At 37.7% G+C, this 25,695-nt stretch overlaps 1 protein-coding gene across 4 annotated transcripts in view; it reads right to left on the reverse strand.

Annotated features, from left to right (window-relative positions):
• Nucleotides 1–740: 740 nt before the first annotated feature.
• The window catches only part of NDUFS1 (NADH:ubiquinone oxidoreductase core subunit S1), a 30,680-nt gene continuing 5,725 nt past the window's right edge, over nucleotides 741–25,695 (reverse strand). For all 4 annotated transcript variants that reach the window (XM_047720865.1, XM_047720864.1, XM_047720866.1 and 1 more), the window contains 16 exons: nucleotides 24,888–24,995; nucleotides 24,094–24,170; nucleotides 23,356–23,437; nucleotides 23,135–23,265; nucleotides 22,493–22,678; nucleotides 20,203–20,337; nucleotides 19,451–19,565; nucleotides 18,575–18,720; nucleotides 17,557–17,685; nucleotides 16,488–16,617; nucleotides 12,958–13,118; nucleotides 6,356–6,510; nucleotides 5,045–5,220; nucleotides 4,148–4,282; nucleotides 3,983–4,055; nucleotides 741–2,627 (listed from right to left, as the gene is read on the reverse strand). In XM_047720865.1, coding sequence (XP_047576821.1) covers nucleotides 2,536–2,627; nucleotides 3,983–4,055; nucleotides 4,148–4,282; nucleotides 5,045–5,220; nucleotides 6,356–6,510; nucleotides 12,958–13,118; nucleotides 16,488–16,617; nucleotides 17,557–17,685; nucleotides 18,575–18,720; nucleotides 19,451–19,565; nucleotides 20,203–20,337; nucleotides 22,493–22,678; nucleotides 23,135–23,265; nucleotides 23,356–23,437; nucleotides 24,094–24,170; nucleotides 24,888–24,995 — 2,031 coding nt within the window. In that variant the 3' untranslated portion in view covers nucleotides 741–2,535. The remainder of the gene's footprint in view (nucleotides 2,628–3,982; nucleotides 4,056–4,147; nucleotides 4,283–5,044; nucleotides 5,221–6,355; nucleotides 6,511–12,957; nucleotides 13,119–16,487; nucleotides 16,618–17,556; nucleotides 17,686–18,574; nucleotides 18,721–19,450; nucleotides 19,566–20,202; nucleotides 20,338–22,492; nucleotides 22,679–23,134; nucleotides 23,266–23,355; nucleotides 23,438–24,093; nucleotides 24,171–24,887; nucleotides 24,996–25,695) is intronic.

A 25,695-nucleotide genomic window follows, 5' to 3' on the forward strand; every position in this document is an offset into this window, starting at 1 on the left:
TTGAGCACATTGAACATGTACTGTGTCAGGAAGTAAGCTAAGAGTTTCATAGGTTTTCTGACCTAATCCTCGTAATAACAGTATGGGGTAGAGGTAAATATAAGTATTCTATTTTTATCCCCATTTTACAAATGAAGAAATAATCTTCAAATTTTTCTTAGTAACCTTTCCAAAGTTCTGGCCCAGCAAGAAGTGGTGTTTAAATAACTCAGCAACAAACAATAACAAATGACTGTATACTGGGTATTACTAAGAGGGCCTCACACTTTTTATTAATGTATTTGTTATAATACAATTCATAATAAAATTGGGAAGCATTTTGCATAGAGCTTAGGCTTTAAAATCTTTCTTGCACATCTACTCAATTTTCATAGCTGTCCGAGAGGTTTATATTTGAGGCAACGTGGGACAATCAGATATCTCTAATTAAACTCCCTTGCCTTTGTCTCGAACTCTGCAGCTTTAGGCAAATTATTTGGTATTTCTTAGGTCTCAATACCTATTGTTTGCAGGGTTTTTGTGAAAATTAGACATAATGTACTTAAAACTTTAGTGATACATATTTAGGTCCGCTTTAAATGAGAGGGTATTTCCACATTGCCTTCTTCACCCAAAGGAATCTTGAGCTCTGTAACTTTCTCATTGTTTCATTACTTAGAATCATAATTATATCAGCCAGGTTATTCTCACCTTTATGTATTTTTCTTCTATTTGGGGGCTCTTCTTCAGAAAGCCTTTTCCCCCCTAGCAACCACCTTTAATGTTTATGTTCACAATAACCTTAATATTTAGTTTTATAGGATTAATAAGTGCCCCATTAGACAGACTTTCATGTTTATTTTATGTAAAAACCAGCCAATTTTACTGGGCACTACTTACAGCAGACAAGGTATTCTTTATAGAATTACAAGTTCAACACATGTTGCCTAGATGGCAGCCCAAGGATTCTGAACCATCTTGGTCATATAATCACCTTTTCTCCATTTGAACACAATATTCCGTCACCAACAGGTCTATGAAGTCTACACACATTCACTGAAAATTACTGTGTAGAATACAAAACTGGCAGCATATGGCCCCTTGAGGTCAGCTACAGTGCTAAGGGGTAAAGAAAGTAGAGGGGGACAAAAAGTTTGTACTGAATTCAAAGACTTTCAGAAAGAATTTGTACAATTTCAGGCAACTTAGAATTTTAAGTACTTTAAGCAAAATATACTTCATAATGTATCTCTATTGAAAAAATAAACAGTTTGGAAAAAAATTACAGGTGACATTCTGTACAGTTTATCTTTTTGAAGATAAAGCATCAAAGACCTACTACTATTTGAAAAATCTTATTGTTGTATCAAGAATATCACATCCTATAATTGGGCTAAGTCTTTAGGGAAAGCAGGAATAAGGGTTACAGAACAAAAGGATTAGGATTCTGACCATAGATTTTGAAAAACATTTAATATGGCTTTAAATTATCTCCTGATTAATTATAAACGTTTACCTCCATTTTGTTTTAACAACTGAAAATTATAAAAGCTGTTAGTTTTGTGTTCTATTACTGGAGTAATTTAGTTGATTTAAAACTGCAGATGGTTAATATAATGAATACGGAACATCAACAAAGACCGAAATTATATCCCTTAACTCCATCACTCCAGTGGTACGTGTGTGATAATCTCTTATACAAAGAAAAATTTCACAGAAATCACCGTGGCATATAAACAGGTTCAAGAGAAAACATGAAGATGTACTATCCATTAACCTTCTCACTGCTAATTCTTAGAAATAACAACCTAAGATCTGTATTAATGGGAGGGAATTATGTGTAGCAGGTAAGAACAATGAGCTCTGGAACCACACTAGAGTCCTTAACTATTTTTCTGTGACCTTGGGCAAGCTACCAAATATCCCCAGGCTTCAGTGTCTTCGTCTGTAAAATGAGATAGCACTACCTCACAGAGTTGTAGCAAGGACAAAACAAGATAATGCATGTACAACCAGAGTGCTCAGCACATAGAAAAAGCTGAATAATCATTACCTATCATTATTATGATTATTATTAGTTATAGCTGTCCAAGATACATATCTGATGTGTGATTATGTTACACATACTTTTTCTATTTACCCTGTTTGACAGAATGCTCAAATTCCTCCTTGAGCATTAGAAGCCAGTGGGTTCTGATGGAAGCTCTTCTTATTTCATCCATTTTTACAAACATAAATACCAACGAAAATAAACAAAAACTCATATTTTAAGAATTTTCTTTTTATGTGTCACAAGGACTGCCAATACTTTTATGTGAAAGAGCATCTGTATACACTTTTTATTGAACAATTTAACAATGTTTACACACAATACATATATGTCTTTGAAACCTCAAAGTTCACTGATAACTGCAGCATCATTTTCAAATAAGCAAGGTACGACCTTGAGTATTACATCATTCAGATTATTTTTTAAAGAGATAAACCTGTAGGAGATCACTCCAACATAACTGTCCATTAATTATCTGTAAGAACATGGGGCTCCTAGCAGAAGTTTCAGCATATGGATGGTTCCTCTACTGCCTGGGCACCCTCCGTGACAGCTTTGACACATTTGGCCATTGTCTGTGAGGCTCTGCTAATTGAGTCTGAAAGATATTAAGAAAATGTGCATTTTGATAGCACAATTTTTAAATAAGCACACAGTATAACTTTCTTGTTACACACATTCAGGAACAACAACAAAAAAGACTGTAAAATTCTATGTAACTGTATCTAATGTGAGAACAACAAATCCAGAAAATAAGCCCCTTCTATGCTAAATGGTTTTAGTAAGTACTCCTAGGAATGATTAAATAATTATATACAGTTCTACAATATGTCAGTATACAACCATTACAATTATAATAGAGAAGTACTAAAGATAGGACAAATATGCACACAATACTATTACTGAAATAAAGTTTATAAAATAGTATGTGTACTAAAATCCACTGAATCTAGGGGTGCCTGGGTGGCCCAGTCAGCTCAGGTCATGATCCCCAGGTCCTAGAATCTAGCAACAGGTTGGGCTCCCTGTTCAGTAGGGAGTTTGCTTCTCCCTCTGCTTCTGCCCTTTCTCCCCACTCCTATATGTGCGTGAATGCACTCTCTCACTCTCAAATAAATTCTTTAAGAAAATAACAACAAAAATCCACTGAATTCAGTGAATTTTATGGTGTGTAAATGGTATTTCAATGAAGCTGTCAACCCCTCCCACCCAATAAATGAATAATCATATATTTTCTTTAAATATATACGTGTATATCCCTGTATGACAAAATCTTAGGAAAATGAAAGTAACTATTTCTGGATAGGGGGATCATAGTAACTATTCTTTGCTCGTTGGGCTTAGGTATGTATTCTACAACAAACAACTTTTATAACATAACTAAAAAAAACCCAAAATAATCTCAGATTAATAAGCTTAAAAAAATTTTAAATATACCATCTGCTTTTAGATAGAGTATTATTTAAAATCATCTGTCAACTAGCTCAGAACACAGATGTTATATATCAACTGTTATATTACATTATAGCAAATGTAAGATCTTCAGTAAACAAGTTTCAGTAAGTCCACATTCCTTAAAATCATCCCTAACAATGTCCATCAGAAGCACTCTTTAACATACTTCACATTTAAGTGTTTTGATGTTTCTACTGTAATTCTCAGAAAAACCTTCACAGCTGTCACTTAAAAAAATTCTCCCTAAATTGCTATATGGTGACTTTATACACAACAGTAAATTTTATACTTAAAATCTGCTTACATTTCAGAAAGAAAAGAAATTTAGAGTCAAATCAGAAAATATAAATTACATTACTTCTGATGTTTCAAAGTCTTCAAAAATTAAATAGAAAATATCAAATATTCTCATAAGCAGGTTGGAATCATAATGCTAAACTAGGTGATCTTATTCCCTCCCTCCCTTATACCTGGCAGTGAGCACTAACACATGCATACCTGTCATGTAGAAGTCTTTTATTGTTAGCTGAGGCGGAACAAGCGGATCAGCAAGAAGTTGCTGGTTCACCAGCTGCAAAAAAGGATTATGAGGTCAATAATACAACTGAAAACTAACATCAGTGAATACGCTAGTATGAAAACTGAACACAGGCAAATTTTTACCTTAGAAAGCTCATTTGCTTGTTGGAAATAATTGGCTCCTTCGACATCATCATATCGGACAAGATTCGGAGAGACTTCTTCCAGTCTGTTCCTTACTTGATCCAGAGTATCATATGGAAGAGTCATACCTGCAATCTATAAATAGGTCTTCAGAATCGACATAAAGCTTTAGTACTGAAAAAAATTAAAATCAGGGCGCCTGGGTGGCTCAGTGGGTTAAACGTCTGCCTTCAGCTCAGGTCATGATCTCAGGGTCCTGGCATCAAGTCCCACATCGGGCTCTCTGCTCAGTGGGGAGCCTGCTTCCCTCTCTCTCTCTGCCTGCCTCTCTGCCTACTTGTGATCTGTTTGTCAAATAAATAAATAAAATCTTAAAAAAAAAAAAATTCAAATCATACGTAACTGCTACTATCCTGAAATAATGTGCTAGTGTAAGTTCTACTGGTACCCATCCGCATGTACGTTAAGTGGTTAAGTGGAAAACCCAACTGTCAAAAATTCTAATTCATAAGGAACTGTCAGTACATTAGTAATTTCTCTTCAGAAATTAGATTTAGTATGAAATAAATGAATAAAGAGATAATGCTATGCTAAATCTGAATGTTTTGCTAACCCAATATTGATCATATACAAAGTTTACAGAAAACTGTATATTATTTTAAATCTCATGCTTTTTTTAATAATAAAAATAGTTAAAATAAGTGTTTTTAGGAAAAAAAAACAAGCCAAAAATAAAACTACCAATATCTAACACGTATTTTCTGAATACATTTGTCTTAAAGAGGTTATTCAATTACCTCTCTGCACATTAGACTTGCATCCTCCTTGACTCTGAAAATCATTTTGACAAGCTAACAAGGCAAACATCCCATTAGCAGCATCACTTAGAATAAATACCTCAGAGAGGGCTCTTAGAATTTTCCAATCTTCTCTTGCCAAGCCAGGAGGTGTCACTGCTACTTTAGTCTGCTGGGCTCGACCCTCAGTATTGACATAAGTAGCAGACTTCTCTGTGTAAGCAGCGCCTGGGAGAATAACATCAGCTATTGGAGCGCCGATGTCACCATGATGTCCTGAGAAAAGATGGAAAATGGCAAACTATATTTTAGCAAAAAAGTGATTAGGTTTCATACATGAACATCAGATAAAAAAATAAAATCTTTAAAAAAAAAAAAAGCCTACTACAAATTTATGGTGTTTGTATAAAATGAAGTGGAGAATTATGTAATACTCTTCTTTGTAAAATATCCAGGAATATTCTGGACTCCATTTATTCTAAGGAAACTTTATTATATTTACAATGAGTGAGAGTTCAAAAAAAAGGAAGTCAAACACAAAAAACCTGGAGAAGTACTATCAAATATATTTCTTTTCTTCTTTTCTTTAAAAGATTTTATTTTTTATTTATTTGACAGACAGAGATCACAAGCAGGCAGAGAGGCAGGCAGAGAGAGAGGGAGAAGCAGGCTCCCTGTTGAGCAGAGAGCCCGATGTGGGGCTCAATCCCAGGACCCCGGGATCAGGACCTGAGCCGAAGGCAGAGGCTTTAACCCACTGAGCCACCCAGGTGCCTTATATTCATGATTTTAAAACTTTCTACCATTTATGTAAAAGTGCTTTCCTCTGATTATATAATAATGCCAAATATTCTTTGAAAAGTTGAATTTTAATAACATAAACTAACATTTAACTGTATAAGTAAATCATATTACATAACATTTAACTGTATAAATAAATCATTATTTAACCATTCCTATTACTGAGGTATTTAGGTTTCTTCTCAATCTTTGTTATCAAATATCATCAGGTAATCATTCTTTTTTTTTTCCCTTAGATTTTGTTTATTTATTTATTTGAGAGTCCCCATGTATTTGGGCGGGGGCAGAGGGAGGGGGAGGAACCGGCTCCCTCTGAGCAGGGAGCCCGATGTGGGGCTCGATCCCAGGACTCTGGAATCATGACATGAACCATGAAGGCAGATGCTTAAAACTGACTGAGCCATGCAGGCACCCCACCAGGTAAATTCTTAACAGCACTATCAGCTATATAACTAATAAAACCTATGATTTAGTTTAAAAAATACTAAGGTGTGTGTGTGTATAACTCCTGAATGGAAAATATTCATTTGACTAAATGTATTGCCGTACAGTTTCTAATCTACACAATGTAGGATTCTTTTCTGTTTCTAGTGTCACAGACACTACTTACCTTGATAAATAATGAAACAATCCTTTGGCAAATCCTGCCGAGTGATACAACCTCCATCTGCTCCCAGGAGAAATAGCACTTTGGGAGGGTTCTTACGAATTGCTTCCACCCCAGGTTTATAGCCAAGGTCCAAAGCAGCTACCTGGCTTGCAATCCTGTTAAACAATTACGGATTTTTAGCACACCTGTAGTCTTATCGTTATAAAAAAATTAAATGTGACTCTTGATACTTAATCCCTTTTCAATTCAGTGCTGACAAAGACCTTACCTCATCATCTTTTTTTTTTTTTTTTTTAAAAAGATTTATTTATTTATTTATTTGACAGACAGAGATCACAAGTAGGCAGAGAGGGAGGCAGTGAGAGAGAGAGGAGGAAGCAGGCTCCCCGCGGAGCAGAGAGCCTGATGTGGGGCTCGATCCCAGGACCCTGGGATCATGACCTCAGCCGAAGGCAGAGGCTTTAACTCACTGAGCCACCCAGGCGCCCCCTTACCTCATCTTCTTAACCCATTTTAAAATAGATGTCAAAACCAGAAATAGCAATATTTTAGTTTTAAGGGTGGGAAACAAAGAAAGAAAATGCTCAGAACACTGTCTTCATGAAATATTTACTTATTTATTTGTTATTTATTATTTGGGGGGGAGAGGCAAAGGGACAGGGTGAGAGAGAATCCTAAGCAGGCTGCATGCCTAGCATAGAGCCTGACGCAGGGCTCAATCTCATGACCATGACATTATGACCTGAGCCAAAATCAAGAGTCAGATGCTTAACCAACTAAGCCACTTAGGCACCTCACTTCATAAGATAATGGTTAATGGAATAATTCTGGAAACTTTAAGCCAGTTGAAATTGTCCTAAATTGATCTTATTCAATACAGCAAGATATGAAACGTAAGGCAAAAACAGTTATTAGAGCAAAGTCATATGATTTTGAAAACCAAAAGGGAGAAATTAAAACACTGGTCATAGGGACGCCTGGGTGGCTCAGTTGGTTAAGCAGCTGCCTTCGGCTCAGGTCATGATCCCAGCAACCTGGGATCAAGTCCCGCATCGGACTCCTTGCTCGGCAGGGAGCCTGCTTCGCCCTCTGCCTCTGCCTGCCACTCTGTCTGCCTGTGCTTGCTCTCTCTCTAATAAATAAATAAAATCTTAAAAAAAAAAAAACCACTGGTCATAAAACTGTAATTTGGAGAAAACAGTAAAATTAGTACATACGTGTTCTATGAGCATATATTACTCTTATAAGTAGAAAATAATCCTTTAAAAAGAGGTCTGGAGGCACCTGGTGGCTCAGTCGGTTAAGCGTCTCCCTTTGACTCAGGTCATGATCCCAGTATCCTGAAATTCAGCCCTGCATCAGGCTCCCTGCTCAGTGGGGATCTGCTTCTCACTCTGCCCTTCAGCCCGCTCATGCTCACTCTCTCTCTCTCTCAAATAAATAAGTAAAATCTTAAGAAAAATAAAAATAAGGGGTGCATGGGTGGCTCAGTGGGTTAAAGCCTCTGCCTTTGGCTCAGGTCATGATCTCAGGGTCCTGGGATCAAGCCCCGCATCAGGCTCTCTGCTCAGGGGGGAGCCTGCTTCCTCCTCTCTCTCTCTTTCTCTCTGCCTGCCCCTCTGCCTACTTGTGATCTCTGTCTGTCAAATAAATAAATAAAATCTTAAAAATAAATAAATAAAAATAAAAATAAAAAAGGAGTCTGGAATAACTATACTCTGAACGGAGAATCTGGTGCAGTTCGCTATTGCTAACTTTCTAGAAATAGCCATTCTGAGTACCTACTGTATATAAAGCAAGTTGGTGTTTTACCTATTTGTTAGGGGAAAAGAGCAGGTCAAACCAACTCCTACTAGATGCTATTATTCTGTCAAACTCTGGATAATATCAAAAGCATAAAATGCTTTTTTAAAAAAAGTAACAACATAAGATTTATATAATGAAAACTGCAAAACAACTTTGAAAAAAATTAAAGAACTTATTAAATGGAAAGATATCCCAAGTTAATGGATAAGAGGACTTAATACTGTTAAGATGGCAATACTCCCCAACTGAGCTTACAAATTCAGTATGATCCCATCAAAAATCACAGATGAATACTTTACAGAAATGGACAAGCTGATTCTAAAATTCATATGGAATGCGAAGAACCCAGAATAGCCAAACCTATCATTTAACAGTGAACAAAACTGGAGGACTCATACTTCCCAATTTCAAAACAAATCCCTCTGCCCCCAGTGTTTTTTTCCCTTAATTTCCCTCAGTTTAAGTCTTGACATGTCTCTCTCAAAGATCTGTGCAGAGACTCACATTAACTTATAACACAGTCCTCTTCATCCTAGAAAACAAATTGAGTATGCTTAAGTTTGCCTTTACAATAAAAGGTATGTCCTGGGGCATCTGGATGGCTCAGTTCATTGAGTGTCTTGACTCTTGGTTTCGTCTCAGGTCATGATCTCAGGTTTGTGGGATCGAGCCCCAGGTCAGGCTATGCTCTCAGCGCGGAGTTGCTTATCGCTCTCCCTCTGCTTCTCCCCCTGCTCATGCACCCTCTCTCTCTCTCTCTCAAGTAAATGAATAAATAAAATCTTTTTTTTTTTTAAAGATTTTATTTATTTATCTGACAGAGAGATCACAAGCAGGCAGAGAGGCAGGCAGAGAGAGGAGGAAGCAGGCTCCCTGCTGAGCAGAGAGCCTGATGCGGGGCTCGATCCCAGGACTCTGAGATCATGACCTGAGCCGAAGGCAGCGGCTTAACCCACTGAGCCACCCAGGTGCCCCATAAGTAAAATTAAAAAAAAAAAAAAAAAAAAAAAAAGTCCTGGTTCGCCTGGGTGGCTCAGTGGGTTAAAACCTCTGCCTTTAGCTCAGGTCATGGTCCCAGGGTTTTGGGATTGAGCCCCGAATCGGGCTCTCTGTTCGGCAGGGAGCCTGCTTCCTCCTCTCTCTCTGCCTGCCTCTCTGCCTAGTTGTTATCTCTGTCTGTCAAATAAATAAATAAAACCTTAAAAAAAAAAAAGTCCTAATAAACTAACATGAACTTTCATAAAAAAGAAATCTTTTAAGAATGAAATGACAAACAGGGCTAATAAATTAAAAATTGTAACAATGTCATGCTCTCCAGAATGAAAACTCACAAAATGATGGAACATAGTTTAAGAAATTTTCACTAAACCCAGAAAAAAGGATATGAGAAAAATTATGAGAGAAGAGCCAAAAGTCTGAAGGCCTATCAATGCATAACAAAACAAGTTTCTGCATAAGAGCAAAGAACTAAGTAAAAGTAAAGCAATAACCTTTTCTGAGCTTAAAAGAAAAAAAAAATCAAAACATTTCAATTTGATAATGGAGAGTATCTATGATATTCCCAGGTAAAAGTAATGACATCTAAGTGTCACCTACTTAAAATCTGACAGAATTTTAAATTTTAACACCAAAAATAAGAACCCAAAGGGTGGGGGCACCTGGGTGGCTCAGTGGTTTAAGCCTCTGCCTTCGGCTCAGGTCATGATCCTGGGGTACTGGGATCGAGCCCCGCATCGGGCTCTCTGCTCAGCAGGGAGCCTGTTTCCCTTCCTCTCTCTCTGCCTGCCTCTCTGCCTGCTTGTGATCTCTGTCAATTAAAAAAAAAAAAAAAAAAGAACCCAAAGGGTGAGCAGGCTGACACTGATACATATACAAAGTCAGGTCATCCTCAGTGACAAAACTGAGAATACATTAGATCCTCTCTAAAATATCGAATGAAAATGGGGTGCTTGGGTAGCTTAGTTGTTAAGTGTCTGCCTTCGGCTCAGGTCACGATCTCAGGGTCCTGGGATTGAGCCCCGCATTGGACTCCCTGCTCAGCAGGAAGCCTGCTTCTCCCTCTCCCATTCCCACTTCTTGTGTTTTCTCTCTCTCGCTGTGTTTCTCTCTGTCAAATAAACAAATAAAATCTTAAAAGAAAAAAAAGATTAAATGAAAGAAGGATGCAAAAATACTTAGTATTAAAGGAAAAAAGACTATCATCTTTGTACCACCCAAGTAGTCATTTGTGAGAAGGAAATAAAAAATACAGTATTAGACAATTGGGAATTTTTAAAAAGTTATTAATTTTGGTACCCATTCAGAAAAACAAAACTGTATAAATAAAGACACAGATGGAAAAGTGAACTAAAAATACATAAAAATTGTGGCTAGAAAGGATCCAGAGGCGATCAATGCAAATAAACTCTACCTAAAAACTATAAAGTTTTAAAAAATGTTTTACATAACGATCTACAAGGCCAAATTAAACCAATCAAAGAGAAACATAACACCGAAACTGAAATTAATGTTTAAGAATTTATTCAAGGGCACCTGGGTGACTCAGTCAGTTAAGTGTCTGCCTTTGGCTCAGGTCATGATCCCAGGGTTCTGGGACCAAGTCCTGCATTAGGCTCCCTGCTCAGTGGGGAGTTTGCCTCTTCCTCTGCCCCTGCCCCCACTTGTGCTCTTTCTCTCTCAAATAAATAAAATCTTAGAAAAAACAAGTATTCATGGGTACCTGGGTGGCTCAGTTGTTAAGCATCTGCCTTTGGCTCAGGATGGAGCCCCCATCAGGCTCCCTGCTCAGCAGGAGGCCTGCTTCTCCCTCTCCTACTCCCCCTGTTTGTGTTCCCTCTCTCACTGTCTCTGTCAAATAAATAAATAAAATCTTTAAAAAAAAAAAAGTATTCAAGTATTTATAAATTTAAAAAATTTGCCTATCACATTTAAAAGTACTTAGCCTCAATCCTTAAACAAATCTGAAAAATAATACTTTTTTAAAAAGATTTTATTTATTTATTTGAGAGAGAGAGGTGGGGAGAGAGGCAGAGGCAGAGGGAGAAGCAGACTCCCTGCTGAGCAGGGAGCCTAATGAGGGGCTTGATCCCAGGACCCTGGGATCATAACCTGAGCTGAAGGCAGATGCTTAAATGACTGCGCTACCCAGGCACCTCCGTAAAAATAATTCTAAAGGTAGAAAGGATTATGGGAAATGGGAAAACTCATTTACTAAGGTAAAATTGTTACATTTCTTTTTTCTTTTCTTTTTTTTTTTTTTTTTTAAAGATTTTACTTGTTATGGGGTTATGGGCATTGGGGAGGGTGTATGCTATGGTGAGTGCTGTGAAGTGTGCAAGCCTGATGGTTCACAGACCTGTACCTCTGGGGCTAATAATACATTCTGTTAAAAAAATAGAAGATAAAAAAAAATTTTTTTAAAAGATTTTATTTGTTAGAGAGATAGAGAAAGAGAAACATGCAGGGAGCAGCAGGCAGAGGGAGAAACGGGCTCCCCACTAAGCAGGGAGCCCAATGGAGGACTCAGTCCCAGGACCGAGGATCATGACCTGAGCCGAAAGCAGATGCTTAACGGACTGAGCCACTCAAGCATCCCTGTTACATTTCTAAAACAAGTTGGAAATATGCACGGAGAGCCTCAGAAATGTTTATCCTGTTTACCTTAAGAGCTCTACTTTTAGAAAGCCACTGTAAGAAAATAATCTAAAGTTCATTAAGTATTTGTGGATCATTGCATTACTTATACTTTACAGACTAGTATCAATTTACATGTTAACAAGAATGAAATGACTAAAAAGCTGCACATATTCATGATACTCAATTGCCATTGAAGTTTATATTTATATGAAATTTCTAATTACAAAAAGAAATTTTATCTGGTAATGAAAATTGATTAAAAACAGGATAGAAAACTGTTTACACAGTAGGATTTCAACTATGTAACTAAAAAAATATTTACAGAGGAAAAAGAGAACCAGAAGAAAGTAGCAACAGTAATTACTGTAATTTGTAGAAGAATAATTTCCATTTCCATATTTTCTTCTCTTTCCAAGTTCCTAAAATAAACGTATATTGTTATATGTACATATATATTTTAAAGAGAAGTATACGCAGGGGTTGGTGGGAAAGGTAGGAGGGGGAGAAAGACCTCAAGCAGGCTCCACACCCAGCATGTAGCACAAGAGGGGTTCAATCACTGACCTGAGCCAAAATCAAGAGTCAGACATTTAACCAACCGAGCCACCCAGGTGTCCCAAATTGTATTATTAATATGGTCAGAAAAAAACTTCCCTTACATTGAATTCTCCCGTTAGCTTATATTTTTATCATTCAGTCAGAGGCCTTGTTGCAATTTTTGAACCAAGGTATACTAATACACTACAGATTTTCAAGATTTTCTCAGCACTATTTCAAATTTTTATTTTATTTTTTTAAGATTTTAATTTATTTATTTGAGAGAGAGGGAGAGAACATGAGCAGGGGGAAAGGCAGAGGAAGGAGCAGATTCCCTGCTGACCAGGGCGCCAGACACAGGCTCTATCCCAGAACCCTGGGATCACGACCTAAGCTGAAGGCAGACACTTAACCAACTGAGCCACCCAGGCACCCCTCAAATATTTTAAATATTATCATCTTTGGTTCTTTTCACACAGAAAATAAAGGTATCTCTCACATCTACTACTGAGACATTGCTAAATATGAAGCTATTTGTATATGTAAACGTGACAGTGTAACAGTAACACATGTACACGGAATTACTTGAATCTTACAGTATGTAGAACAATGACTCAACATACCTATGAAGGATATTCATAACTTTCCAATCGCCAGAAACAGCACTACTCATCCGAACCTGGTGGGCGATGCCGGAAACAGACGCAAGAACCGCCGCGCCGTCGTCCCTCTGCAGCGCAGGGCTGCCTAAAACCACCATTGGTTTCTTAGCTTCATGTAATACCTGTGCAAAAACAGAACTCCAGTGAAAAACTTTTTAAAATGTGCATCTACAATATGTTGTCCCAAGTTTTAGTTTTAATGCAGACTATCTTTGATTTTTAAGAGTCAACATATACACATTTATACAACCAGATTTAACTTAAAAAAACACCTTGCCAATGCTCTTATGAAATGGCTAAATGAGTTATCAGATAAAATAGATTTTCTAAAAGTAAGTACTGAGAATGAAAGCCTTTCCCAAATATCCTTTGGTCAGAATGATTATGGGTATGTTCCAGGAAAATCGGGCAATGTCCCTACAGAGATTGAGTTGGTACTTTCTAACAGAAAAAGCCACATTCAACTATCATGTCTATAGTCTTCTAGCTACTCACCATGCTCTAGACAAGGAGGAACAGGTAGGGAAAACAATGAACCTAGCATTACAACAGAGAATACCTAAAACTTTAAGGGCTCTGCTTTAAATCATAGTAACTTCTGAATGCCTAAACCGGAGGGGAGTGCATCTCAAAATCAAAGGAAACTACATATTTAGTGGAGGATGGAAAAATTAAAAGTAAAGAGGAAGAGCGTAGAGCTCACTCTCTTAACCACTCTCTGCATCATTCTTCAATAAATAACTGGCCCAAATCAAGGAATCCACCTGAGAGTTATGCCTATACACTACAGAGGAGAGTAAACGTCCTCCTAGGGAATTGCCCAAGAAAATGTGAAGAGTTCAGAAAAATGGTTTTCTTTCTTTCTCTATAACACAGTTTATTTATTTATTTGACAGAGAGAGAGAGAGAGCACAAGCAGGGGGAAAGGCAGAGGGAGAGGGAGAAGCAGGCGCTCCACTGAGCAGGGAGCCCGATGCACGGCTCAATCCCAGGACTCTGGGATCATGACCTCAGCCAAAGGCAGATGCTTAACCAACATGGCCACCTAGGCGCCCCTTGTTAGGAGTTCTTAATGAAGAGACCACCACTTACTAACTGAAAATACATTTAGGGGCGCCTGAGTGGCTCAGTGGATTAAAGTGCCTGCCTTCGGCTCAGGTCATGATCCCAGAGTCCTAGGATCGAACCCCACATCGGGCTCTCTGCCCAGCAGGGAGCCTGCTTCCACCTCTCCTCTCTGCCTGCCTCTCTGTCTATTTGTGATCTCTGCCTGTCAAATAAATAAATAAAATCTTAAATAAATAAATAAATAAATAAATAAAAAATGAAAGAAAATACATTTAAATCTAGTACAGAAAAAAACTCCCGAAAAACACCGATCATTTTCTGGGGCATAGAGATGGGAATTAGAAAAGAAGAATACTTTTCATTAAGTTTTTTTTTTTTCTATTTTTGATCACTGCAATGAAAATGTTTTTCCTATTCAAAACAAAGGAACTGGGCTTAGCTATTTTGTACCACATGATTACACCTAGGGCCACACCAACTTGGAACCATAAGGAGAAGCTCACTCAAACACATGGGAGCAAAGACACTGAAGAAGTAAAGCAGTAAGGAATAGCCTTCCTAGATGACATCCTTGGACATTTATCAAACTGCCTATCCTCCAAAACTGTTACGTGAAGAACAGAAACCTCTTACATTTTTTAAATAATCAGCATTCCACCACACAGGCACAAATACTAAAATAAAAAGAACCTTGAATTTTCACAATGAATGGCACACCATGTCCCATAAAAAAGTGACAGAGAACCACCACCATTAAGACATATTCTGAAGTTATTAAATTTTAAAGATAAAGAAGCTAGTATAAAGGTTCAAAAAAGTACCTAGATAGTAAAAAAAAAAAAATCAGGACAGGGTTGGGAGAAAATATGACTGACATCAGGCTTCTCCATAGTAACAAAAAGCAGTGTCTATAAAGTTCAGAGAGGAAAAAAGGGTGACCCCTATACTTTGTATTCTGCCACGGCTCTCTTCAGGAATAAAACAGACATTCTCAAGCAAGCAAGAAATTAAGGAACAGTGTACTTATGAGCCCCTCTTGGAAAAGTAAATAAAAACCTATAAATACCAGACAGCAACGAAGTGAATGTAAATAAAGTACTTGGTAATGAAAATGTCATTAAAAGGACTGGTGAAATTGAAGAATAACTCTTGTAGTACAGAAAGATTTCCTTTAACTTCAAATTCCTTCAGTTTCACTTCAGCTTGGAGGGGCTTGAACTCATGACCCTGAAATCATGACCTAAGCTAAGATTAAGAGTCGGACACTTGGGGCACCTGGGTGGCTCAGTGGGTTAAGCCTCTGCCTTCGGCTCAGGTCATGGTCTCAGGGTCTTGGGATTGAGCCCCACGTCGGGCTCTCTGCTCAGTGGGGAGCCTGCTTCCCCCCACCTCTCTCTGCCTGCCTCTCTCTCTACTTGTGATCTCCCTCTCTCTGTAAAATAAATAAATAAAATCTTAAAAAAAAAAAAAAAAGAGTCGGACACTTAAGGGATTGAGCCACCCAGGCACCCCTTATATCGATTTCTTTTCTGGTAATTTCAAGTAAAATTAAATTCTGGTACATAAAAATAGCACATATAATAAGATCTCATTTTTGTCTATCTATTCATCCATCTTGCTCTATATATGAAGAGAGAAATTATTATGATATTTCATCAATATTTGGGGGCGCCTGGGTGGTTCAGTTGGTTAAGCCTTTGCCTTCAGCTCAGGTCATGATCCCAGGGTTCTGGGAATGAGCCCCTGCATTGGGGTCCCTGCTCTGCAGGGAGCCTGCTTCTCCCTCTCTCTGCATGCCCCTCCCCCTGCTTGTGCACATACTCTGTCAAATAAATAAAATCTTTAATAAAGTAAAAAATAAATTCTTGTTTGGGTTGGTGGAACCTGGGGTAATGTTCTACTTTTTTCCATTTTTCTTTTATTTATGTATTTGAGAGCGAGAGAGATTAAGAGAATGAGTAGGAGGATGAGCCGAGGGAGAAGCAGAGTCCCCACTGAGCAGGGAGCCTGACATAGGACTCCATCCCAGGACCCCGGGATCATGACCTGAGCTGAAGGCAGATGGTCAACCAACTGAGTCACCCAGGCGCCCCCCCCATTTTTCTTCTCTATAGTGGTACAATTTTTAACAGCAATCATATATTATTATGACAAAAACAATAACTCTCAAAAATAGTAATACTTAGGGGTGCCTGGGTGGCTCAGTGGGTTAAGCCTCAGCTCAGGTCATGATCTCAGGGTTCTGGGATCAAGTCCTGCATCGGGCTCTCTGCTTGGCAGGGAGCCTGCTTCCTCCTCCTCCTCTCTCTCTGCCTACTTGTGATCTTTCTCTGTCAAATAAATAAATGAAATCTTTAAAAAAAAAATTAAAAAAAATAATACTTAAAAATCAACAAAAGTGGATACATAGAACTTGAGAGCACCTGGCTGAACGGATGGCTACCGGAAGCAATGTCTTGAAGAACTTTGGGAGAATCTCCCAGGTGGTCATATTTATAAGTGAGATCCACTGGGCTGCCAATAAGGGCCACTTTTAAGTCATTGTGAAGCCAGCTGAAATAAAAACAACAAAGATTTTAGAGTTAAATTACTAAATTAGCATAGCCACCAGTCTTAACAATGTAGCCTAGAGGCTACATCTATTTATGTTACAAATGTTAAAGCACAAAGCAGTCACAGAACATTTGGCCTTCACATACATAATTTACTGTGTACCTTTCAGAATAACAGTGTTGTAAAAATGCACACCAAGGTAAGTCAGTGAATTAATCTGCTGTGTAAGAATGCCAAACCTAAGCAAGCTACAAAAACTTTAATTTTAGAATAAATGATGTGTAATTTTTATTTTACCATATTTACATAGCAGAGTCAATTATCTCCTAATTATCCACTAAGGTGATTTAAATATAGTTAATGAAAATAAACTACATCATTCAAATTTATTCTCTTTGCCAGGGAAGTAAGGATCCAGCTCTTCTAAAACTAGATACAAACATGGTGACCATATATTCTGTTTGAGACAGTGCTGGTTTTCATCTGCCTCCTGCGGCATTAACAATTCCCCTCTCACTCTCAACAGTGTCATAGTATAGACAATAAATTATACCACCCTATTCTAAGTGTCTAAGATATGAAAAGATGGAGGTATTCTACAAAGTAACTGCCCGTACTCTTCAAAAAAATGTCAAAAAAGAAAACTGAGGAGTAATGACACTAACTGCAGTATATGACTTGAGACTGAATCCTGAGCAGGAAAAAAAATCATGATAGACGAAATTATGGAAAAACTGGTGCATCTTGAGTTATTTCAAAATAAGAGGACGAAGTATTAAGATCAGCAGCGAGGGAGGGAGGGAATGGACCTTTGGACACTGCGTTCCAATTATCTTTTGGAGTCTCATTCCCACTAACACTATTAGGAATTAGCTATTTTTCAGACTTAAAATAAATTATTATATAAACATTTTTAAAACCCTGAATATTACTACTAACCTCTTTCGAATTCTAGCATTAAACAGTGGTGCCTCAAAACGTGGATTTGTACCAACCAGAAGGACAAGATCTGCCTCTTCCACACCAGCAATTGTAGTATTAAGAAGATAGTTGGAACGCAAATCTGTGCTAGAAATACAAAATTAAAAATGCAGGTTTACTTCAAAACTAATACATAATGAAAATCCAGGCAATATTTTCATGTCAGCAAGCCCATGGTATTCCCAGACAAAAAAATTCCTATGAAGTATTTCTAAATTACATCAAAGTTTCAGATATGTTTTTTTGTAAGATTTATTTATGTGAGAGAGAGAGAGAGAGAGAAATCATGTGCATGTGAGCAGGGGGAGGGGCAAGGGAGAGTGAGACAAGTAGATTCCCTGCTAAGTGGGGAAGCCTACTCAGGGCTCAATCCCAGGACCCTGAGATCATGACCTGAGCCGAAATCAAGAGCTGGATGCTTAACCAACTGAGTGACCCAGGCACCATTCAGATACTTATTGATCACTGGGATTCTCGAATAGTTCCTGGGTTGACTTTGGTCTCTGTGTGAAAAGAAACTGGTGGGTATGATGGAAAATCCAAGCTGTCAGTCATCACTTATTGATGCCACAGATGTACTTATTTATTTAAATTTTTAAAAATTAAAAAAAAAAAAAAGATTTTATTTATTTGACAGAGATCACAAGTAGGCAGAGATGCAGGCAGAGAGAGAGGGAGGAGGAAGCAGGCTCCCTGCTGAGCGGACAGCCCAATGTGGAGCTCGATCCCAGGACCCTGGGATCATGACCTGAGCCGAAGGCAGAGGCTTTTAACCCACTGAGCCACCCAGGCGCCCCCTAATTACTTATTTATTTAAGTAAACTCTACCACCAATGTGGGATCAAATTTAGGACCCCGAGATTCAGAGTCAGCCACTCTACCAACTGAGCCGGCCAGGAGCCCCAGATGTAATGATTTATACACAACTTTATAACCACAACAAAGCAGGCCTAGATGCTAGCTTCGTAGTTCTCACCCAGCTCCTGCAGTGGGGAAGACCTCTTCCGTGCACAGGGTGTCAGAGTCCACCCTATTAAGCAAATCCTTGAGAGCTACCAGGGCTTCAGCATCCACCAAGCCACCTGCAACTGCTGCCACATCACTGCCCTGAAAACTTTGCAACTGGAAATGGATGAAAAGGGCGTCACCAAAAACCTCCATTCGGCAAAGACCACTACTCAGAAAACAAAACAAGTCATTTTAAAGTATTAAAAAAGCAACAAACCTTAGACTAGAAAGGCTTACACTAACTATTAACTAGAAGTGACAAAGGTGTCTGCAAGGCCAAGGCTAATAATACCACCAGCTTGGAGGGAAGGTATTTGTTTTAAATTAGAAACAAAGGGGGCTCATGATGAGGTTTGGAGGATGAAGACTGAATTATAGTTAAATTTGACTTCTTCCAAAGTATCTACTACTCCCTCAAGCCCTTTGCGTACATTTCTCGGACTAGAAAGCCACTCCCCCCCATCTTTGCTCTGGCAAGTCTGCATTCATTCTTAGACTTTGCCTAATTGACCTTATATAGGAAGGCATCCTTGACATGCTAGCCTGGTTAGGCACCCCTCCCATGAGCTCTTTCGTATTCCTGCACAACTACCTGAGCACATGATACCTGACTGACTACGGGTCTTTCCCTACTATAAGATTGTGGGAAGTAGGGACCATGTGTTAGCGGTCTCTACATCCCTACCTCCAGCGTGAATATCTAGCATACGGTTCTTAATATATGTTTGTTAAATGAAAGGCAATCATGACAAGAAAAAATGAAGAGAAACACATTCCCCACTTTGCTACAAAGATGTTCCTTGAAAATCACAAATACTATTTATTCTATACTTCAATGTTTTACCATTCCAGCTACACGAGAGAGTGCATCCTCCCAGGAGGTATAGGTTAAAAGCCCCTTTTCATTTCTGACCATCGGCTCCGTAAGTCTTTGACGTTTTAGCCCATCATAGGCAAATCTAAATAACAGAAATTACACCATTTGTGGAATCCTGCTGAAGAGGCAACTAGTTTTCAAGTTCAAAATCTAAAAAAAAAAATGCTATTTAAACATTGTACCAGTTACAGTGTCAAACAGACTGATGAACACTTGGATACAAATACTTACTCCCGGTTTTTGGAAGATGAATAAATATTTTATGCGCATCATCCAAAACTAAAACATTATCTAAAGAGTTTGAGTTCTTGTAAGTTGTTTTCAGCTAAATGAAATTACAACACAAAAAAATCTGATAGCTGAAGAAGCAAAGCCATTTTTATTTATAAAACCCGAATACTTTTAGATATTTTATCAAAATTATGATGTACAGGCCCTAACTTACATGTAGCTTTTCTCTAAAGAACAAACTGGAGTAGATTAAGTACCTTAATCCACTTCAAAATTGTAGGATGGATATTTGTCAGTTAATATGAAAACCAGTGATATACCTAGACTACTGTTAATTTTCTCCAATTCTCCATATTAACAGTCTAGATTTTCAGTAGTCTACATTTATTAACTAATTTGCAAGTATAAAAACTATTTTAAAATTAAAATTACCATAAAATATACTTCAAATCAAGTGCAAAAGTTAAGAAAAACAATGCCGCATATACCTGGTTTTATCAGAGATCCACTCTTCATTGATGTCCTCGTGCATCCTTGGCAAAATCCTCATCACCTCTCCTGTTCTTGTGCTTACCACAATATTACTTCCAACTGCATCCATGACATCAATGGATTCCGTCTTTCTGAGAAAATAAGCACATGTATTTACTATGCTGATTTTGGCAATAAGGACAAAGTTTCTGCTATATGATTTATCCAAAACAAAAAATTTTACAATGGGGACGCCTGGGTGGCTCAGTCAGTTAAGCCACTGCCTCCGGCTCATGTCATGATCCCACGGTCCTGGGATTGAGTCCCCCATCAGGCTCCTTGCTCAGCAGGGAGCCTGCTTCTCTCTCTGCCTCTGCCTGCCACTCTGCCTGCTTGTGTGCTCTCTCTCTGATAAATAAATACATAAATAAATAAATAAAATCTTAAAAAAAAATTTTACAATGACTTGCCTTTCTGAATTTCTAAAAATAATGGCACCCAGAGAAATTGCAATAAAATAAAAATACCCTCATGTGTGACTACTTCACACAAATTCCTACTGTAAAAATAAAGCTTTAGGGACACCTGGGCGTCTGACTGTTGATTTCGACTCAGGTCATGATCTCAAGGTAGCGAGATCAAGCCCTGTGTAGTATGCAGAGTCTGCTCTCCCTATGTTCCTCCCCGCAATCGCACATGCATGAGCTTGCAAGCTCTCTCCATAAATAAAATCTTTAAAAAAAAAAATAAATAAATAAAGCTTTAGAGACTGTTAACTAATATAAAAGCCAACGGTAAGGGTTCCAAGTGGCCAAATCTGGGAACTATGATTATCAAAATAAATAGCAAGAAGGTAAGATTTCTGGGTATGGCTGATTAAAAGAGCCTGAGAAATCCTCCCCCCAAAAAAGCAAAAATAAAGCTGAACAAAATTAACAAAAATAACCACTTTGGGGGCACCTAGGTGGCTCAGTGTGTTAAAGCCTCTGCCTTTGGCTCAGGTCATGATCTCAGAGTCCTGGAATCGAGCCCCGCATCAGGCTCTCTGCTCGGCAGGGAGCCTGCTTCCTCCTCTCTCTCTGCCTGCCTCTTTGCCTATTTGTGATCTCTGTCTGTCAAATAAATAAATAAAATCTTTAAAAAAAAAATGTAAAAAAAAAAAACCAAACCCAAAAATAACCACTTTGGAAATCTAACAAAAAGGGACACACCATCACAAGAAGCTTTTATGCAGGGAAAAACTACCAAACTTCAAGTAAAAAGGCTGGAAATCAGTGGTGATGTGAATTGGCCTGTTCTCATCCCCTTGCCCACCACCTTGAACAGGTTCTGCCAGGCTGAGGTAAGCTGTGGAGATGGAAGCTTCTCTGCCTGCATTATGGGAGTCTCAGAAGAAAAACAGAAAAATCTCTACTTACGTCATCTCAGTTATGTACTGTGCCTTATCCCCCAAATCCTTTTTATACATAAACATATGGTTTAAAACCTAGAACTGTAAAAAACTCCCATATATTCTAGTGGAAGTTTAAAAATGGGAGGGCAATTTAATGATATGTTTCTAGAACCTTAAAAACACTCAAACTTATTGCAACTACCTACTCCATTTCCCGGTTTAGTAAGAAAAATCAGATATATAAGAAAAAAAATTCATTTGTAACAATTTTTTAAAAAGATTTTATTATTAATTCACTTGAGAGAGAGAGAGAGAGAGAGAGAGAGAGAAAGTGTATAAGCTGGGGGGAGAGGGAGAGAATCTGAAGTGAACTCTTGTGCTGAGCACAGAACTATATGTGGGGCTTGGTGATTTCACGACTCAGATCATGATCTGAGCCAAAACCAAGAGTTAGATGCTTAAGTGACTGAGCTACTCAGGCATCCCAATAACAATTTATATCATAGGTTTACAACTATACAGAAACAAACTAAATGCCTGATAATAGGAACTAACAAAATAAAGTATGATATATCCACATGGTTGAAAACTTAATATACAATGAGAGGAGACTATAAATCTTAAAAAATCAAGACAATTTTACTCTTTGGAAATACAAGTGACTAAAATAATTATATGCTTAAGTACTTTGGAATTAATTTCCAAGAAAATCGTAATTAATTTGCACAGGTTCATCCTATCCTTTAATCTATCTTCTTACTTTCCAGTAAGAGGGCTTAACTTAAAGCAAATACCTAAAAACTTAGCAGACCAAAACAATTAGAATACAGCAAGAACACGAATCTTCAATTTTCTTCAACAGCAGTCAACTAAAGGACAGAAAACAAACTGTCAGAAAACACAACAATGAATACCTTGTTTCCCAAGGGCGGGCAGTAAAAGCATAGGGCTTAGAGGTCAGGGCACCTACAGGGCAGATATCAATGATATTTCCAGAGAGCTCAGACATGAACATCTTTTCAACATATGTGCCAACTTGCATATCATTCCCTCTGCCTGTTGTTCCCAAATCATCTACTCCTGCAATCTCACTTGCAAACCTGCAAGATAAAAATGTACTGTCAAATGGTCAAATCCAGCAAAATTATCTCCTTTCCTAACTATGCTCACAAGAAATGATTTTCAAAACACTAAAAAGACATGAGTATATTTTCAATGGTGAGCATAGTCCTTGAATAAAAGAGTTCAATAAATGTTTGCTTTTAAGTTAATTGCAATGTAACACACATATAGAAAATGGCACAAATCATGTGTAGCTCAACAGGTTATCACAGAGTTAATGCTTATAGATTTTGATTTGTAAATTCAGCGGAAGTTGATATTCACTGAAAGTGAAAAATTTCATTTTATTCGTGTGTGCAGACAACGATAAAAACATCCCTTTCCTACAACCAAAAAAAAGTTGCCCTTTCTTCCAGTGTTATTATTCCACCAAATTTGTGAGTATTAGGTAAGTATGTGAATGATATTCCAGAAGAGAGGAGGAAAAACATTACCTGATGCAGCGAGTACACTGTATACATCTAGTCATGATGGTCTTTACCAATGGCCCAATGTTCTTGTCCTCCACAGCACGTTTCCCCTCTAAAAATCGGCTCCTATCACTTCCGAACATCATGGACTGGTCCTTAAGTAGATTAGGAGAGTTAATTTAATGCTGCTAGTAAAATTAAAACTTGAGACCGCCAAAAACGATTTATGAAGTTAGACTACATACCTGCAGATCACATTCACCTCCCTGGTCACAAATAGGACAGTCCAGTGGGTGATTTGCTAGCAAGAACTCCATCACACCTTCTCTGTATGGATAATTTTAATATATAAAATGATATAAATTTTTGGCACTCAAAATGGTTTGGATATAGGCTATCTAGATAACCTCCAGAGATGTATCCTTTCACAGAGCATTAATTTTACACTTATTATCAGAAATGCCAATGCAACCATCATTCTAGTATTAGACACATGATCTAAAAAAATGTTTATAGAAAACTAGGAATAAAATATCATTTATAGAATCTAGAAAACTATAACTTTTAATAATACAAAACAACCAAAAATTGCTAAATGATCGTCAGAAAACATTCACATTAATTCAAAACAAAAACAAAAACAAACACACAAATGCACAGCAAAAAACAAGTAACAGTGCCTGTATAATATAGTAATACGTTACTGAAATAATCTCAGTTCAGTAAGCCCCAGATTCACTATTCATCACAAGTTTAACAAGTTACTGAAGAAGAGCTTGTAGTGCTAATTCCATTCTAGGCTCAAAACCATAAACCTCTGACTTCACCTCCTCAATGTGTACTTACTTCTACAGCTCCCATGAGCTGAACATGCCAACTTTTTCAGAGCTTGCTAGAGTTCCTCCTCTAGGAGAGGTCTAAATACTGAAATGAGCAATTTTCTGCTCTAAGAAAAGTTACTATGCTAAGTTGCACTAAAGTACCTGGCTTTCTTAGATTTCTCCGAGTTTGTCAGGATATTCCAACCTTTCATCACTGGCATGGCGCAAGCAGCTACAACCTGCAATTTCAATGGAAAAATCTTTAAGTTCCTATATCTATAAGCAACCCAACATATGAAAAGATCAAGTCAGCCATCTAAAAAGAAACAAAGAACAGTATTTTTGAAGACATAATTTTTCAGTTTTCATATTCACAATATGATACCTGACTCTTTCTCTTAGAAAAAAATAAGATATCAAAAAAAAAAAAGAAAAAAAAGAAAAAAATAAGATATCATACTTCTAAATTCTATTCTCATAGTTAAAGCAACTTTAGACTCAGAAACAGAACATCAAATAACTCTGTTTTGATTAGCACGTACTACTGAATTAAAATGACATGAGGCAAAATGAAATTAAACTGAAAGTGAACCTCTTCATTACAATCCTTCTCTAGTGAAACTGGAACAGCAGAAGAGCTTTCAACATGATGCTTGGCAATTCCACATCCTAGCTGTGTGTCTTATCACATGGAAATACTGGCAGGTGTAAGAAGTCACCTTTAATTTCCAAATCTATTACATTTATATAGTGCTTGCATTTATAAAGCACTTTCATCAATGCTTTTCCAGTTTTGAAATGAACAGACTTAACTGCACACAAAAAAATAAATTTCTAGAAACAATTAAACAGGTCTAGGTTTCTCCACTACAATAATGATTCTAAATAAAGTTTGCTGCAAGATTTAAAGTTTTCTACCTTCTACAGCATGGTGTGGAATTTTAGGTATCAAGTACCTTAGGAGCTTTCTCAATTTCAACCAGGCACATCCTGCAGTTTCCAGCAACAGACAATCTTTCATGATAACAGAATCGAGGGATCTGCATGCCAACCTTCTCACAAGCCTAGAAGACAAAGTAAACATTTTTTTGCATTAGGATAACCTAATCTAATCCCTTTCTTGCCTAAAACACAGAAGAAGAAAAAAGTCATCCCCACCTACCTTATTACACCTATCTATAAATATCTATACCTTCATTCATTCTTACTCCATTCCTGAACAGATTTCCCTCCTTCTTTGCTCTTGATTACTACCCCTATCTACTCTTAAGCTGCTTCTTTAAGAATCCTCAGCATACCTATACCTTATGTGGAAGAAACGAATGAACCAACCTCTCAGATTGTGCTAAGGGTTTGACTCCCCATTTCTACTCTGAACTGCTGTCTACAAAGACACCCCTTCAAACTCTGTCCCAGTGGTTTCATACTGGGATTTCTTCTTTGCTTAGGTCTCCCCCTTTGATTTGACTTCAACTCACACTGTCTAGTTGGCTATGATCTGCTTCTATATTGGCTCCATATTCCCTACCTAGGACTCATACTCCCACTGTCATTGACACTCTCCTCAGTTCCCATTTACCTACTAAGGGGGATTAGCCCAGCTCTCCTAATTATCACTCCTTCTTCTTGAGGCCTACAAACCTATTCAAATTTCCCCTGGAGTTAGCTCTTCCATCTTTAGCCCTTACCTTAAAGCAGTTTCCTCAAATGCCAATGTTTCAACTACTTAGCAAAAATGTATTAAGTCTTCCTGTGTGCTACATA

The sequence above is a fragment of the Lutra lutra genome, chromosome 3 (genome assembly GCF_902655055.1).
Source record: "Lutra lutra chromosome 3, mLutLut1.2, whole genome shotgun sequence".
NCBI lineage: Eukaryota > Metazoa > Chordata > Mammalia > Carnivora > Mustelidae > Lutra > Lutra lutra.